The sequence below is a fragment of the Apodemus sylvaticus genome, chromosome 20 (assembly GCF_947179515.1).
Source record: "Apodemus sylvaticus chromosome 20, mApoSyl1.1, whole genome shotgun sequence".
Classification (NCBI taxonomy): domain Eukaryota; kingdom Metazoa; phylum Chordata; class Mammalia; order Rodentia; family Muridae; genus Apodemus; species Apodemus sylvaticus.
The window spans coordinates 18,774,218-18,791,222 of record NC_067491.1 but is presented as its reverse complement, the minus strand read 5'-3'; the positions used below and the strand labels follow the sequence as shown (position 1 = coordinate 18,791,222).

Here is a 17,005-nt window from a genome sequence, read left to right as displayed (position 1 = left end):
GCTAGCCAGAAACTCGCTGGGTGGCTCATGCACTCACGTTCCAGACTCCCCAGTGCTGACACTGCCCGTGTGAGCTGCCACACGTGCTTCAGTACTTTATTCTTTTGCAGCAGGGTCTTCAGTGGTGTTGGTTGCTCTGGAGCCTGCTGTGTAGTTGAGGACGCTATAGAATGGGTCCTTCTCTGCTTACTTCCCACGTACTGAATGAGAGGTGGATTGTGTCATACCTGGTTTTGAGTCCTTAGTTTGCTTTCTGACAGAGCCAAAAATATTCTCTTATTGTTCTAAATCTAGTAGAAAAGTTTTAAGAGTAGAACTTTATTTTGTGTTCATGGCTCAGTGGATATCAGGTGTTAAATTATACTGAAGTTTGCTGCACATGGATTATATCTTTAATCCTAGCAGTTGGATTTCTGTGAGTTTGAAACCAGCCTGGTCTATATAGTGAGTTCTAGGCCAGCCAAGGCTACATAGTGAGACTCTGTCTTAAAAACCAAAAAGGGGGTGAAAAAATCTGTTCTCAATGAGAATTGGGATAGGTAAAATTTTAGGTTAATTTGCCATGGAGATTTAAGTTTATTTAGCCATTTTTAAATTTTGATAGAATTGGTCTTTTTTTTTTCCCCTGCGTGGTTATGGTCATGTTAAGTAATATATTTCAGTTAGTTTCTGTTACAAGCTTCATACTCTTTTCTTTTTAATAGTAGAGAGTGAGCCAGTGTACATCTTTACAATGTAATTTTAAAGTATAATAGTTTCTTTTATTAAAAAGCAGTCCACTGGGAAAGACCTATCTTAAAACTTAGTATAAAACCTATTAAATAAAGCAGCAGTAGAGTGCTGATAAACCACACAGACCTGAAAAGGGTCTTATTTAACTTGCCTATGTGTCATTTCCATGAGAATGGGGTAAGTTACAGTGCTTTCTTGTCTGACTCATTGAGTAAAGGACAAAAGAACTGTACCTTACTCTATGAGTAGGCTCATGAAAGAATTATCTTCTTTAAGAGATAGCAAGCCTTTGAGCTGAAAAGAACTATTATATTGAAAGCTTTGATATTTTATGCTGGCAGTAGTTGGCCTTGAGAGAGAGTTGTTTAACTTTCCTGTTTTCAAACAGTATAAATCATAAAAGGTATTGCTGAGTATAGACGTAGAACACATTTGAAGTCGATAATTCAAGTGCTTTTATTATACTATGTTTTTATCTGTGGTAAATGCTCACAGAATATCTACTTAAAAAGAAATTATTTAGTCTACAGGAGATCAGAACCTTTGGGCTTTGACAGACATGATTTGAAATCCCAATTTATTACTTTGTATTGCAGTGATCTTGGCTTCTTGTTGGTTCTAGTAGAAAGTAGATTCTTAGTTTGGTTCATTCGATTAGCTCTGCTTAGACGTTAAGTGTTTGAGTATTTTCACTGCTGGTGATTGAACCTGGCACCATGTGCCTGCTAAACTGGTGCTGTCACACTGAGCTGCAGCCGGAGCTATTTAGCACTGTACAATGAACTCTTGCCCTTTCTTTTAAACATGCAGACTCTGTTCAGAATCTTTGGATTCTGCTTTAAATGTACTGGCTCGAGCTCTGGAAAACAATAAAGACAATCCAGAAATTTGGTGCCATTACCTCAGATTGTTCTCAAAACGAGGGACCAAGGATGAGGTGCAAGAAATGTGTGAAACAGCTGTTGAGTATGCTCCTGACTATCAAAGCTTTTGGACTGTAAGTAGAAAAGACATCAGCCATGTGATTGGTGTATCTATGGTCATAATTCCTTGGGACATCTTAATTATTGATAGATAGCTTAATAGATTATATAATTTATCAGCATGTAGATAATTTATCATGATTTTTCTCAGCTTTATGGTGCCAGCATGTTTCAGATTTGTCATTTACTTATTTTCTGAAGCTCAAACATTGGGATAACACATTACTTCATAATAAATGAATTGATTACTTATAACTTGTCCTTTTTGAGCTGAAAAACCTTGGATAGCAAAGACTATCCAAATCCAAGTGTCTGGAGTTGATGCTATTGATGATTACAAGCTTCTCCAGAGAAAGGAATATCCGAAAGTTGTAGTATTTTTCCTTAGATTTGTTTGTTCTTTAGGGTGCCATACATTTCTAATACAGGTGCTCTTTTATTTTTTATTTCCTGTATGAGTGTTTTGCCTGAGTGTGTGTCTGTGTACCACTGTGTGCCTGGTGTCCTTGGATGCCAGAGACTGTGGTAAACTCTGGGACTGGATTACAGGCCATTGTGAGCTGCTGTGTGGGTGGTGGGAATTCAGCCCAGGACTACATCTAACTGCTGAGCTATCTCTCCAGCCCACAGATACTATTTAAGTTTTAAAGAGTCACATTCCCAGTCAACACAGATTGTGTGTGATTATAAATGCAAGCTTTGTATATCTGTTTTGGTCTTGTTCACCTTGTATTGATTCAGAAATGAAGTGCAATTGCTCTCAGTGATGATTGGGGGAATACATTTGATTTTAGTTCATCCGGTTTTATATACTAATCTGTTTCAGAAGGCAGATCTGGATATTATACTGGAAAGTAGGTTTATATAATTTCAGTTACTTTTTCATAAATTGTATATCTATTGAGACAATGTCATAATTGACAGTTTGTAGTTTTTTTCTATAAAGCACAATTAATGATATGAAACTCTTTCCATCAGTTTTTGCACCTAGAAAGTACCTTTGAAGAAAAGGATTATGTGTGTGAGAGGATGGTGGAGTTTCTGATGGGAGCAGCCAAGCGGGAAATATCAGATATTCTGTCCTTTCAGCTTTTAGAGGCTCTTTTGTTTAGAGTTCAGCTACATATATTCACTGGGAGATGCCAAAGTGCACTTGCAATTTTACAGGTAAACATTCATTATAGTATCTAATCTCATCTTGGAGAATGTGTATACAGGTCTCAGACATGAGTAGTACTGTTGAATAGTGAGGCTTTGAATTTGAACTCTTGTCACTTACAAGTAAGTTGTGGTGACATTTTACTTTTGTTTCCTTTTGTTACTATGAGTTTTTATAGGGTTTACTTGGAAGGATTGTGCTAGTCACTTCCCAGCTAAGCCCCCCCCCCTTTTTTTTAAGATTTATTTATTATTATATGTAAGTATACTGTATCTTCAGATATAACAGAAGAGGTTATCAGATCTCATTATGGATGGTTGTGAGCCACCATGTGGTCACTGGGATTTCAATTCAGGACCTTTGGAAGAGTAGTCGGTGCTCTTAACCTGCTGAGCCATCTCTCCAGTCCACCAACTAAGCCTTAATGTGTCATCTAAAAGGATCAGTCCATAAAGAGCAACATTTGTATTGACGTGGGCTGGGGGCTGTGAGTTTTCACTTCTTCCTTCCTTCCTTTCTCCCTCCCTCCCTCCTTCCTTCCCCTTCCCTCCTTCCCTCCCTCCCTCCTTCCTTCTTTGTCTTTAACTTATCAGATTTTAAGTGTAAGGGATCTTAATACTTTTCATCTCATTTCATTATTATATCATAAACTTTAAAATCTGTGTTCATCTCAGGATTTGTCATTGAAAAATTTGGTGACTATAGAAATTTTCACTTATAAGCTGGTCGGTGATGTGCATGCATGCCTTTAATCTCAATACTAATGCCAGCACTCAGGAGGCAGAGGCAGGTGGATCTCTGAGTTTGAGGGCAGCCAATGCTACACAGAGAAACTCTTTGTCTTGAAAAAAATTTTTTCGCTTAATGTATTTAAGAATCATTGAAAATATATCCGTTTCATTCTTTAGATTTGAATCTTATTGTGAACAGGAATGACTCTTTAAAAACACTTCCTTCCAAATGTTTTCATTTTCTCTAGAATGCATTAAAATTGGCTAATGATGCAATAGTAGCTGAGTACCTTAAGACAGATGATCGGTGTCTGGCGTGGCTGGCCTACATACATCTTATTGAATTCAATAGTCTCCCTTCAAAACTTTATGATCCATCTAATGCTAATCCTTCAAGAATTGTTAACACAGAACCATTTGTAATGCCATGGCAAGCAGCCCGAGATGTCCAGACCAATCCTGACTTATTGCTAGCAGTGTTTGAAGGTAAGTCATGGTCATAAATTATAATATCAAACATTACAAGTTACAGAACCATTGTTGAGAACATCAGTTCATTTATTCATTATTATTCTTCACAATATGGGATAACTTAAGTTGTAATTGCATTCTATTATCTAAGTATTTTTAATATTATTGAATTATGATGGTCATTGCATCTATGAAACTGAAAAGCTACATTGTGGCTTTTTAATTATGGCAAAGGATACAAGATTAATGAATTGTTATTAAATGCATGTGCATCTGAGAGCACACACTTATGATAATATAATCAGGTAGAGGAGTTGATGGAATTGTAGAACTAAGTCTGCTTGTTTATTTTGTTTTGTTCTGGCAGTCTTTTACGGATGCATTTTGATTTTTTTCATGTAGTTAATATTTTCTCCCAAGTTAATTTTATGACTATTATATGTTAAACATATATCTGCCATTGAACATGTAAAACTTGTTCCTCCCTAAAATAAGTATATAATCCTGTCAGAAGATATATGCATTTGACATAATTATGATCTATATAAGACCATATATACAACGTATTAGGATGTAGTGTAAATTGTATGCTACAGGAGTAAGAATCTGGCATTTGTAGAATTATTTGGTACAAATCCTAAACTCAAGAGGGGGAGATTACTGTAGGTTTTCATGTTCAAGAAAGGAAGGTGTCTGAAGTTGGAGCTGAGCTTTGAAGCAGGACTACAGTCTGTTCAAGGGGACCCTCAAAAATACAGACCTGTGTTTGTTTCTCTGTGTTTCCTAAGGGCTGTGGATGAATTTCTATAATTTACTAAGTGCTTAGTAAATCCTTGTTGAATATCCAGTAAGTAAAGGAAAGGAAGGTCATTCCTGTTAGAGGAATTAGGGAAATAATAAATAAGCTAAAGAGAGTTTATATAGTGAATTCAAAGAAGAATTTGAGGGAGAGTCCTTTCTGTTAGGCAGTGGGAAGCACATGCTTGGTTAATGGAATGATGGAGATTTTAAGATGCTTTACAGGGTTCTAGACTTGATGACAGAAGAGAGTCTTCAAGGAGAAAGCAGTTGAATGTCTACTCTATATAGGAAAACAAACCAGATTAAGGCTTCTGTGATTGAGGTATAGGAAAAGGCAATGTGCACTCAGGAGACAGGCAGATCTGAAAGGAAGGGAGGGAGGGAAGGGAGGAGAAGAGAGGGGAACATGGAGAGGAGAGGGAAAAAGAAAAGAACTAACCCAGGGCCAGTGAGAAGCTCTGGATAGGACTCCAGGCTTGGTGGTGGTAGTCCATCCCAGGACCACAGATGATGAAGTGTAGATCAGATTTCTCCTGCAAGTATTCAGAGTGTGTTTGTGTTCTGCGAAGTGACATTACCATTTCAAAGGAAGGTGTAAATCCAGCTGAAGGACCAATCTTGTCTTTTCAGGCTGGGAAATAGTTTTTTTTTTTTTTTTTTTAAAGGGAAAAATCTAGTTTAGGTGAAACATCAAAGAAAGAAAGACTCCTTTTAAGTGATCAGAGAAGGATTTAAAGATAATTTTTTTGTTCCTATTTTTGGAATAAGTTTAAGAAATTTAAGGCAATTGCAGATGCTAATTTTAGTAAAAATACAGCTTATTGTGTGGGCTCTCCTATGAGGTGGTTCTACTTGTAACAGGAATGTAAGGTAATGTATAGAAGTGTAGGAGTGTGGTAATACCTGAAGTCGGGGTAAATGTTAGGGTTAAGTGAAGACAAAAGGGATGATGGCTAGTGAAGGTATCTTAGCGTTGGTAATGTAAGGTTCAGACATCGCTGAAGGAGGACCCCAGACTCAGTATGCAGAAACAACCAGCATGCAGGACCAACCATTCTCTGAAATGGTGACCCCAGACAAAGGCATGCAGGCCTTGTAGAGAACCGGGGGAACTCTCTAGAGGGATTAGGTAAAATATCATTGGTGGGTGCTAGGAGGTTAGAGTGATCAGTGATTCCTGTGTCAAGAATGTTTAACTGTAGGATGAGATAGGGCTGCCCATCACAGATGGTCCATTCTGAGATAAGATATTTCCCCATTTTTGTGGTTATCCCTAGGCTGTTCTTTGGGAGGAGGTTTTATGATCTTGCTCTGGGTTTTATGGTCTGTTCCTAGAGCTGGTGTCTTATGACTTAGTTTCTGGGACTTATGGTTTATTCATGAAGTTGGTACCTTATGGCCTTTTTTGAAATCTGGCTTTGTCCTTAAATGGAAACAAATGGGGTTTATATTGCTTTTTTAGTATAACACAGTGAAGTGATTGATTGTATGTTTTGTGGTAGATGCAGTGAAAGCTTGTACAGATGAGACCCTTACCAATGGAGAAAGAATAGAGGTCTGCCTTCCGCTTTACACAAACATGATCGCTCTGCACCAACTCCTAGAGAGGTAAAGCTTAATGAACAAACAGCTCTGTTAAAATTGGTCCTCACAGTGTCTTAGCCGTCTTCTTTTTCTTAAGGTATGAGGAGGCAGTGGAGCTTTGCAGAAGCTTATTGGAGTCATGTCCCACAAACTGCCAGTTATTGGAAACCCTTGCAGCTTTGTATTTGAAAACAGATCAATATGACAAAGCCAGATGCGTTTGGCTTACTGCATTTGAAAATAATCCTCAGAATGCGGAAATTTTTTATCATCTGTGCAAATTTTTCATCTCACAGGTAAAAAAAAAAAAAAAAACCCAAACATACAAACTGATGCTTCTTTAAATACAGTGTTTCTGTGTTTTGTATTCCTTTCCCAGTGATTTCTCCTGATAGCATAGCCTTCTTGGTCTTTCTGCCCTTTGTAGGTTAAGCTAGATTTTCCTGCAGTTCTACCCTTGCATTTACTTAAAGGCTTTGTCTCTAAGAACTCTTCAAGTGCACAAACTATGTTATTTATGTTTGCACCCAAAGTATCCACATTAGTGACAAATGTGATAGCTGCTTAAAATCTTGATGGGGGCTGGAGAGATGCCTCAGCAGTTAAGAGCATTGACTGCTCTTCTAGAGGTCCTGAGTTCAAATCCCAGCAACCACACTGTGACTCACAAACATCTGTAATGGGATCTGATGCCCTCTTCTGGTGTGTCTGAAGACAGCAACAGTGTACTCACATACATAAAACAAATAAATAAAATCTTAAAATAAAATTCTTAGTGGGTGATTTTGAGCCTTTGATAATATTACATTGTTTAATGATTAGTTGAATTTAAAATCTAGAGGTGTTTCAAATTCATTTCTGTTGTGATAAAAACCCTGACAAAAAAAAGTAGGGGAAGAAAGGGTTTATTTAAACGTACAGTTCTCGGTTAGTGTCTTTTTAACGCAGCATCAGGAGCATGAAGCAGCTAGTCATACTCAACACTCAAGAGCAAAGAGTCATACACACACTCAGGAGCATGTTGCTTGTTAGTGCCTACTTGCTGTCCACACTTAACTTAGATCGGGTCCTCAGCCACAGTCAACTGGGCCTTCCATATCAAATAACACTTAAGATGGTTCCCACAGTGAGACTCCCTCCCCAGGTGATTGTAAAACCAACTGTCACAAGAAGTGAGGATGTGTCCAAGTTTACTCATTGTGCTCCCATCTGACCAAGAAAAGTAATCTTATCATGTCTTTTAAAAAGGCTTTCAAATGTCTTTATCCAATACCAGCCTGACGTGTGTTATTCTCTTCTTTTAATAGAATGGAGGTGATAAGCTTCTTCCATTTTTGAGGCAATTTATCGGATCCTTCTTTAAACCTGGCTTTGAGAAGTATAGTAATGTGGATTTATTTCGGTAAGTTGTGGAAATTTTGGTTTGTAGAGGAATGAGAAAAAATTTAGGCCAGAGGAAAGATATTTTTTTCTAGTTGGCTGATTACATTTCAAACTGCTTGTTTTGCACTTGAATACTTACCTACAGAGTTGTTATGAGGGCTGAAGATGAATAGAATGAAGGCAAGTTATAAAATTCTCTGTCATACAGTGTAAGGCTTTTTATAGCTTCTCCATTTAGCTAGTTAATTGTTGGTATTGTTTAGTTCTGTATTAACAAAGTGTCCTGAGACAATCTCATTGATACTTGAAAAAAGTGTGTTTTACTTGCTGGTTAGAAAAAAAAAAAAAACCCAAAACAAAAAGTCCTGTCTAAGTTACCTACTCAAGGCTCTGAAATGGTTATTAAACAGCTTTAGAGGAATTTTTTTCTCCACCCATCAGTTCCTCAGTGACTCTGTAGTTACTGTCCTTACTTTGTCACAAGCTCTGTTACAACATTAAAAGATACTCAGATCATCAAAGAATGGATGCATGGAAGACTTTAAACTTTTCTTCCTTCTTCCTTATTTTTCTGTATGGGATCAACAGTGTTTTTTTCTTGGACCAGAAAATACTTTAGCTTTGCAGGCTATGTTTTATTATTCCTACATAGTTGTGGTATTGTAGTGGGAAAAAAAAAAAAGAATCCATAAATGAATGGGTGTGGCTGTGTTCCAGTAAACTTGTATTTATAAAAATAAGTATAGTTTGCTGATTGTGAAAAAAGATCAAAAAGAAAATATCTATGATTCTCTCCATTACTTCGTTATACATTTTTAAGTTATAAATTTTCAGTGTGTATGTATGTGTAGTGCTCAAGGAGTCCAGAACGGATCTGGGGGGGGGGGGTTACAGACAGTTGTGAGCAGCCTGGTCCTGGTACTGGGGACTGGCCTCCAGTGTTGTGTGAGAGCAGCCAGCACTCTTGACCATTGAGTTGTCTTGCCAGTCCCTAAGAGTTCTTATAGAAAATACTGGTAAGTGAAAAGAAAATCTTGGTTTTCTGTTAGCAAGCCAAAATACATGTGCACATGATATTTTTATGTAGAAGCTGCCCTCCTCCCTTTCTTTTTAGTCTACCTTTTAATAAAAACATGGAATGTCAAGTCACATGTTTAAAAAATATTGTGTGTATAGGTGTTTTGTCTGCACCTATGTCTGTGCATCATGTTGTGTGCCTAGTGCCCAAGGAGGCCAGTAAGGGGGCTTTAGATGCCCTGGAACTGACATTACAGACAAATATTACCATGGATACAGGCAATTGAACCCAGGTCCTTTGGGAGAACATCCAGTGTTTTAAAACCCAAGCCCTCTGTCCAGCTATCGCCTAGTAAGTCATATTTTTAAAAAAAGGGTCTAGTTACCTCAGGTTTTTTGTTTTTTGTTTTGTTTGTTAGTTTTGTAAATTTAGACTTTTACATCTTGTCAATTAATTGTCCTAATTAGTACCTTTAGAAAATTCTTAAAATATGTACATTAATATTTAAAGATAGTCACAAGACAAAAAAAAGATAGTCACAATGAACAGACAAGAAACAGAAGGAGTTTAGAACCTGACCCCCTCCTCCAAACCCAGTTTTGTTTAGTGTTTTCTGTCTTTAAAGTTAAATTGGTTTGTTTTCAAACTTTGGCATAAGACTAATTCAAGGCCAAACAAAGCCCTTGACAGACTTGTGCTCTGGTTTTCCCTTGGGCATGGAGATAATTGGTTTAGCTTAGAAGGGGATGATGCCAGATTTTGCCTTGGTAACTAATCAAAGGTCTTTAGATCTTCATGCTAGCTTAATTGAGCAGAATAAAAAACAGTACCAATAAAAATTTGGAACTAGATTGCCTCTAAATCATCTTACTGTTTTTTTTTATTGGCATCTTATTTTATTAAATTCTTTTGTGAAATAATCATATATCACCAAGAATTAGAAAAAGACACCTGTACTTAGTTTATTTAGATAATACTAAAGTTCTTGTCTGCATTCCTCCTAATAAAAGGATTAATTTAAGAAGCCTTTAGCCCTGGTGGCACACACCTGTGATCCAAGTACTTGAGAGACTGAGGTAGAAGGGTGTGTATTTAAGACCAACCCAGGCTACACTGTGAGAAAACAAAATGTCTCTTGAATTAAGTATTAAGAGAGTTCCAGTAAGTGAGATAATTTTTGGCTCAGTGTTATATTTATGTATATATACCTTAAGTATAAATACAGTTTTAAGCGTATGTAATAATTAGTAGAAATTAGTGCTTGCAATGTATTCAAGATAAACTTGTATGGCAGAAAGTATAAAGCAAAACATATAGCACTGTAATACTGATTTAGAAATGGGTTTGATCAACTCTTTCTTTATAGCATCTAGTTTAAAGATGACAAGCAGTAAGAACTATTTCATTTGTTTTAAATGAATTTAGAAAGTTACCTATTTACGTTCACTTTGAGGAAGTCGCTCTAGAGATAATACAGTTTTATGTACATTAGATTTGATGTCATTTCAGTTTTCAATGGAGGATTCTAAAGCCTTTAGAAATCTACTGGGTAACCCAAAGTAACAGAGTTAGCTGTGATAATGTAGGATGTTAACCCGACTTCCAGATGTTCTCTATGTTTTCTGCCTTCCTGGGCTAACCCTCTAAAACTTTTCCCTTTACAGTCCTTTTAAAATCCAATGTAAGTGATTATACTAGATTGTCATTTCAAGATTAGATGAATCTGAGACCCTGCTATTACACATAAAGAGATTCAGATACATTGGGAGGAAAGCTGAAGTAATGAAACTCAAAGAGGCTTATTATTCAGGTTTCTCAGAACCTTTAATTCTCTGTTTTTGAAATGGGGTGATATAATTCATAGCATTTTGCTGCTTTGATAATGGCTCTTTTTCTGATAAATGGTTGTAAGTCAACATTTTATTTGTTATTATGAATTAAACTTGTGTGTATGTGTGTGTGTGTGCATGCATGTATGTGTGCATGCATGTGTGTGTGTGCATGTGTGCTTGTGTAGATTCAGATAACAGATTTTGTAAGCACTTTGCTCCTATAAGAATATATAGATTTTGTTGAAATTTCAGATACTTTGATCTCATTTGGTTTTTTTATTTCTAATAATGTTCAATTAGATGATTTGTTTCATTTGAGGAATAAAATTACAAATTTATTTGGGAAGAGTTAAATCATATTGGTATAAAAGTAAAATTTTGAGCAGGTACAATTTTAGAAAAGTTTATTCTTTTGTAGAAATATTTCAATTATGTTGAAACTCTAGATTATTAATGTCTGTATTTTAATCCATATGTGCCTAGGCATAATTTTATACAGTGCTGGGATTTTTTCCCTTTCAGGTATCTCTTAAATATCCCAGGACCACTCGACATTCCAGCGTGCCTATGTAAAGGGAATTTTGATGATGATGTATTTAACAACCAAGTCCCTTATTTATGGCTGATTTACTGGTGAGACATTATCCACTGTGGAGAAGAACGCTGCGTGTTAAGCTTCTCTTGCATTTACAGTTGATGTTTACTGAATTATGATGTCTTAAAGAATCACTGAAGCAGATTCAAAGAGATGCTAAGCCTGTATTTACTGAAAGACGAGAGCAAGGAGACTTTACTCTAATAATGTCTGTATGTTGAAAGTGTGTGTTGTCATTTCTTTACCAACAAAATTAAATTGTAAGCATTTATTTTCATTTCTTTAACAGCCTTTGCCACCCTCTTCAATCAAGTATTAAAGAGACAGTAGAAGCATATGAGGCAGCATTAGGGGTGGCCATGAGGTCTGATATTGTGCAGAAGATTTGGATGGAGTAAGTTTGGCTCTGTTTAAGAATGGGAATTTTAGAATAATCCTATGGTGGGGAAAGGGGTGATCAGCTTTTCGGTGAGTTACTGGCTTAATTATTCTGAAGCACAATATCTTTCTTTTGGCAGTTATCTTGTCTTTGCCAATAATAGAGCTGCTGGATCCAGAAACAAAGTCCAAGAATTCAAATTTTTTACTGACTTAGTGAATAGATGTTTGGTTACGGTCCCTGCCCGATACCCCATCCCTTTTAGCAGTGCTGATTACTGGTCCAACTATGAATTCCATAATCGGGTAAGAATTTAAGGATTTTGGTTTTTGTTTTGTTTTGTTTGTTTATTTTAGATGTTTGTGTATAACGAAATTTACCAAAGACAGCAAAGTTACTGTTTTATATCAAGAGTTTTTCCTGGGACCACTTTCCTAACATTCACTGTCCTACTTGTGATCAGCTCTTTACTCTTCAGAGTCCAGGAAAAGGTGCCTTGTCAGGCCCTGTAAGAATTAACAGATCCTGGGAGTGGGTAAGGGGCTATGTGAGGTGGAGTGGGGTGGGAGGAGAGGGAGGGCTGTGATCAGCTGTGATATAAAGTGAATAAATGAGTAAATTAATGGAAAAAGAAAACAACAACAAACCAATCAACATATCCATTGTAGTTAATCTTCTTGCTAAGTTCTGTCAAAACTGCAGCCATAGGACCTCACAGAACTGAAAATAAGGTGCTGTTTGCATTCATAATAGTAAATAAAATCTGATTAGTGATGTCCTCACAACGGTATTATAATTAGTAAAGCAAATGGGTTTGTTGTGTTCTATTTTTTTTTTTTCCAGACTGATTTCAGTCAATACAATGTAACCCAAAGCTCCTGCTCACTACAGTTGAGTGTAGCCTTAGCTGTGTGCTCCCACTGCCCTCTGTAGGATGGCTCTGCTGCTCATCAGGATACTGTTACTGTGGAATGTGCTCCTGTGCCGTTCTTTATCCCAGGATCTCAAACCACTACATGGACATTAAGTCATTTTCTTACGGGGATTCCATGAGCAAGATGTGGCAAGTACTGTTAGCCCTCTGACTTGCCCAGCAGTATACAGCAAGTAAAGGTAGACTCAGGACTGAGGACTGACTCCTGGCTTCCTGTCAGTGCTCTGTCCACGGCTCTCAGCCCAGGGCCATAGTCTCTGCTTTGTATTTGGAAAGTGGCTAGTATAGTTAATCACACATTATTTAATCACATGTTATGATTTGTACATTTGTGTCTTAAAGACCTTTTTAAAATTATTATTAAGATACATAGGTAATTGGAGTCTGCTTTTTAATTGCATTCATTTTCCCTCCCTCAACCTTTGCAGGTCATTTTCTTTTATTTGAGCTGTGTTCCAAAGACTCAGCACTCTAAAACCCTGGAACGGTTTTGCTCCGTTATGCCAGCAAATTCTCGACTTGCACTGAGGTAAGAAAGATTTTGGTTTTCAACTCAGTAGTATAGGCCTTTCACATGAAATTAATTTGAAAACTTGATAAATCTGTATGTAGTTCTGCCTTTTCCTCACGGATATATACTACTCTAATCTCAGAATTGTTAAATGACGTTTAGTTATTCATACAAGGACAGTGTAAAAAAATCTATTCATGTCAGAGAACTGCATACCACTTACTACTAGCATATGCATTATAAGAAGGAAGCCTACTTTGCATGCTAGAGGAATATTAGATTTTCATGTCAATTATTTAGCTATTTAGCATGCATTGGGATCTTATGGGTTGGTGATATAAAATCAATACATTCTTAAGAATAACAAAATAGGCTAACTTTTTGTTATTAAAACTTAAAAAAAAAACATAGGTTTGAGAAAGCACTGCACACTGCAGCCATTGCACACTGCAGCCATTGCACACTGCGCAGGCATTGCACACTGCAGGAATGGCACAATGTGTAGTCATTTTCCCTGTATTAATTGCATATTACCATAGAGCTGTTTTTATAAAATACCTAATATGTTTATCAGATATTCTCTTTTGTTTGAGAGTATTTTCCATGCTATGATACATATGAAATATATGTGTGTGTGTATATATATATATATATATATATATATATATATATATATATATATATATATATATATATATTATACATCTAAAATATATAAAATACATGTCTGAAAAAGAATCCAAAGTCTTAAGTTTGTGAGAAAATTAGCCATATTATTCTATAATTAAATTTCATGACAACCATATTAATCCTCAGAAGCTAGTGATGGAAATTTGAATAAAGAAAATTATCTTTGATATGCATGTGAAATAAAAAATATGATTGTATTGTTTTTCAGTTTGTATCTAGTTTCTTTTATGATAAGCATTTTAAAATTTAGGTAGTGTAATTGTGGGTAAACCCTACTCCTTTTGTTTTGGTACATTTTTCTTACAGTTATGCCTATGACTTCTCTCTGCCAGGAGAATAAGAACTCAACACTTAGCCATTATATTTCCATTTTAGTCCCAGAAATATTCAATATGTTTGCTCTAGGAAAGAAAATGTTTTTTAAAATTACACTCGTGTATTGAGTCATTACCTTAAAAACACTTGGGGTAGAGGAGTATGTAATGAGACTGCTTTTGTTTTCTGCAGGAATACATGAGCTTTTTGTGTTGTTGAAGATAACTATAGAACAGTAGTTTAGCACATTGTGATCCTGGGACAATTATCATAAGACATTCTATAAATGTTTGCTGAATATCCTTGTTAGGATTTAGCTGGCCACCCTTTGTGCCTTACTGTACATTCTGTTAGAGAGCGCATTTGGGGACCCTACACTTTGAATGCTTTGTTCATTTTCCCGAATGTACTTTACAGGCTGCTTCAACACGAATGGGAAGAAAGCAATGTTCAGATTCTGAAACTCCAAGCCAAGATGTTTACATATAATATCCCAACATGCCTGGCCACCTGGAAAATGTAATGCGACACTCATGTACATGTTTTTATAGCTGTGCTTTTATTTGTAAGGCTTGCTCCAGACAGGTAAATCTGAAAGAGCATCTTAGCCCCTCCGATAGACAGACCTAGGAGAGAGTTGTTGTGAGCACTTGCTGTGCTTTAATACCTAGAGTGAGTGCTCATTAATAGCTGCTTCTGAGAATAATAATAATAATGATGATAAATAATTTTAATGAGGGAGAACATTTAGATAACAATATTAACAAACAAATCCGTGTGTATAACACTTTAGGACCATCTTTAAACTGTAGGGTTTTACTGTTACAGTCTGCTTTCTTATTTTAAAGGTGTTAGTGCCAGGCCTGTTTTACTAGTTTTGAGTTTGTTTTGTTTTGTTTTGCCCTCCCATCAATCTTACTCATGTTCAAACACTGGTCTGCTTTATTCCTGTAAAGTTGATAAAAATTGTTGAATTTTTCTTTTCACTATAGGTTACACTCCTTGGAAGTTTAGCCTGTTACTTTCAGGAAGTTTTGTACTCAGATTCCCACAATCAGTATTCTGCCAGTGCTGGTGTTGCATTTTGTGTGAAGATATATAAATTTTCCCCCTTTTCTATATTCCTTTTTTCCCTTAGAGCCATTGCCGCTGAGATTGCTCTAAAGGGACAAAGAGAGGTAAGCAGTTCGTAATTGAATTATCAGATGGGCCACTTCTTTTTCCTTTTAGCTATTCTGCCTCTTTTGTAGGCCTTTCACTTTAAAAGGATTAAAGATAGAAAGACGTTAGCCTTCCAAGAACTCTATTTGAAATCTCTAAAGCCCAAGAGAACCATGTTTGACTTGAATGCTAGTATGTTGTAAAGTTCTGCCTTGAAGCAGACAGGCTTTTAAAAGTGTTGCACACCATGTTTTCTGATGAGAACGTGTCTGTCTATCTTATAGGTCCACCGTTTATATCAGAGAGCCTTACAGAAGTTACCTCTTTGTGCATCACTATGGAAAGATGTAATGCTTTTTATCTTTTATTTTATCTTGATGTTTTCCTATAAATTTTCTGCATGTGCCATATCCATTGATGTGGTAAATGCTCAAAACCTAGCTGTCTCTTACTTCTATGCTTCCCTGTCTTTTACAGCAACTCTTGTTTGAAGCATCAGAAGGAGGTAAAACTGATAACCTGAGAAAACTAGTTTCCAAGTGCCAAGAGATTGGAGTCAGCCTAAATGAGCTCTTAAATTTAAACAGTAACAAAACAGAAAGCAAGAATCTCTGAACACTGGGTGCAGTCAGTTCTAAGCCCTTATAATAATTGCCAAAATTATTTGAATGATTCTTCAAGATTAGGCTGATCCCTGGCTAAGGTCTGTGTAAGGCAGACAAGCATTATTGATCATATCAAGTTTCCTACAATATCCTATCCGTAAAACCGGAAGCAATGAACATGAATGACACTCTTGGAATGGATAAATGAACTTCCTGTTTGGCCTGCTTCTGGGCCCTGCCAGATTCTCTAACATCATGTACGTAAGTATAGCTCCTCAAAGCGACTGACGTTTATTTTAATTTTACTTTGTTTTTGGTTTCATTTTTTACTTTCCCTACCTTTATGTTGTGCTATTCCTGGTCCACTTGACACTCTCTGATGCCTGAGAGATTCTTGTTTGGGATTTAGTTTCCAGGGCCATGTTTACAGTAAAAAAAGCAGACAGTCCCTTTTAGTTCCTCCTCTTTAAGTCTCTGAGATTCTTCGTTTCAGGGTTTTAAACGTAAGCAGTCCATCTTAAGGAAAGTGTAACTGCCATGGCCACAAGTCTGCTAGTTGCACTTGAATGTTCTAGCAGGGTTGTTGACTGCCCTTTCTACGTTCTGGACTCCTTGCTGAGACTGTTTAACTTGAAGATTAAAGAAACTATTGCAAATGCCAGTGCATCAGAACCTAAGAGTGGTCAAATATTATGTGCAATTTTTTTTGTAAAGAAATTTTAATTTATAATAAAGTTTAACAGTTTAAAAGAACAGTTAATATTGGAACTGTTTTGTATTCAAGTACGACTTTGTAGTATTAAGTGGTTGGTGTACAAAATATTTTTAATAGAAGTTAGCTTTTTAATAATGGCGCTATCTTTGTTCACTTCTCCCTCTGGTGGGGAAGGGTTGACGTAGGAGCTAGGGATTCTTCCCGTAATACCATTGCTTTCTTCTTCTGCAACTCTCTCCCCATTCAAAACAACAACAAAAGCCAGTGACTTGAATTGGTAAACATAAGCCTTCTTTATTGAGAACAGTGAGCAGATAGGTTTACACTACCATTAAGCACTGTGTTCTCAAAAACCATGGTTAGTGTCACCAAGTTGTAGTTTGAGACATCTACCTCCTTATGTTTA

At 36.5% G+C, this 17,005-nt stretch overlaps 1 protein-coding gene across 1 annotated transcript in view; it reads left to right on the top strand.

The window, feature by feature from the left end:
• The window catches only part of Zfc3h1 (zinc finger C3H1-type containing), a 50,448-nt gene extending 33,815 nt beyond the window's left edge, over window positions 1-16,633 (top strand). The window contains exons 22-35 of the mRNA XM_052165976.1: window positions 1,543-1,729; window positions 2,694-2,882; window positions 3,854-4,091; window positions 6,380-6,485; window positions 6,559-6,757; window positions 7,769-7,863; window positions 11,217-11,327; window positions 11,579-11,683; window positions 11,808-11,973; window positions 13,031-13,131; window positions 14,536-14,637; window positions 15,257-15,296; window positions 15,564-15,626; window positions 15,757-16,633. Coding sequence (XP_052021936.1) covers window positions 1,543-1,729; window positions 2,694-2,882; window positions 3,854-4,091; window positions 6,380-6,485; window positions 6,559-6,757; window positions 7,769-7,863; window positions 11,217-11,327; window positions 11,579-11,683; window positions 11,808-11,973; window positions 13,031-13,131; window positions 14,536-14,637; window positions 15,257-15,296; window positions 15,564-15,626; window positions 15,757-15,894 — 1,840 coding nt within the window. The 3' untranslated portion in view covers window positions 15,895-16,633. The remainder of the gene's footprint in view (window positions 1-1,542; window positions 1,730-2,693; window positions 2,883-3,853; window positions 4,092-6,379; window positions 6,486-6,558; window positions 6,758-7,768; window positions 7,864-11,216; window positions 11,328-11,578; window positions 11,684-11,807; window positions 11,974-13,030; window positions 13,132-14,535; window positions 14,638-15,256; window positions 15,297-15,563; window positions 15,627-15,756) is intronic.
• The last annotated feature ends 372 nt before the right edge of the window (window positions 16,634-17,005 follow it).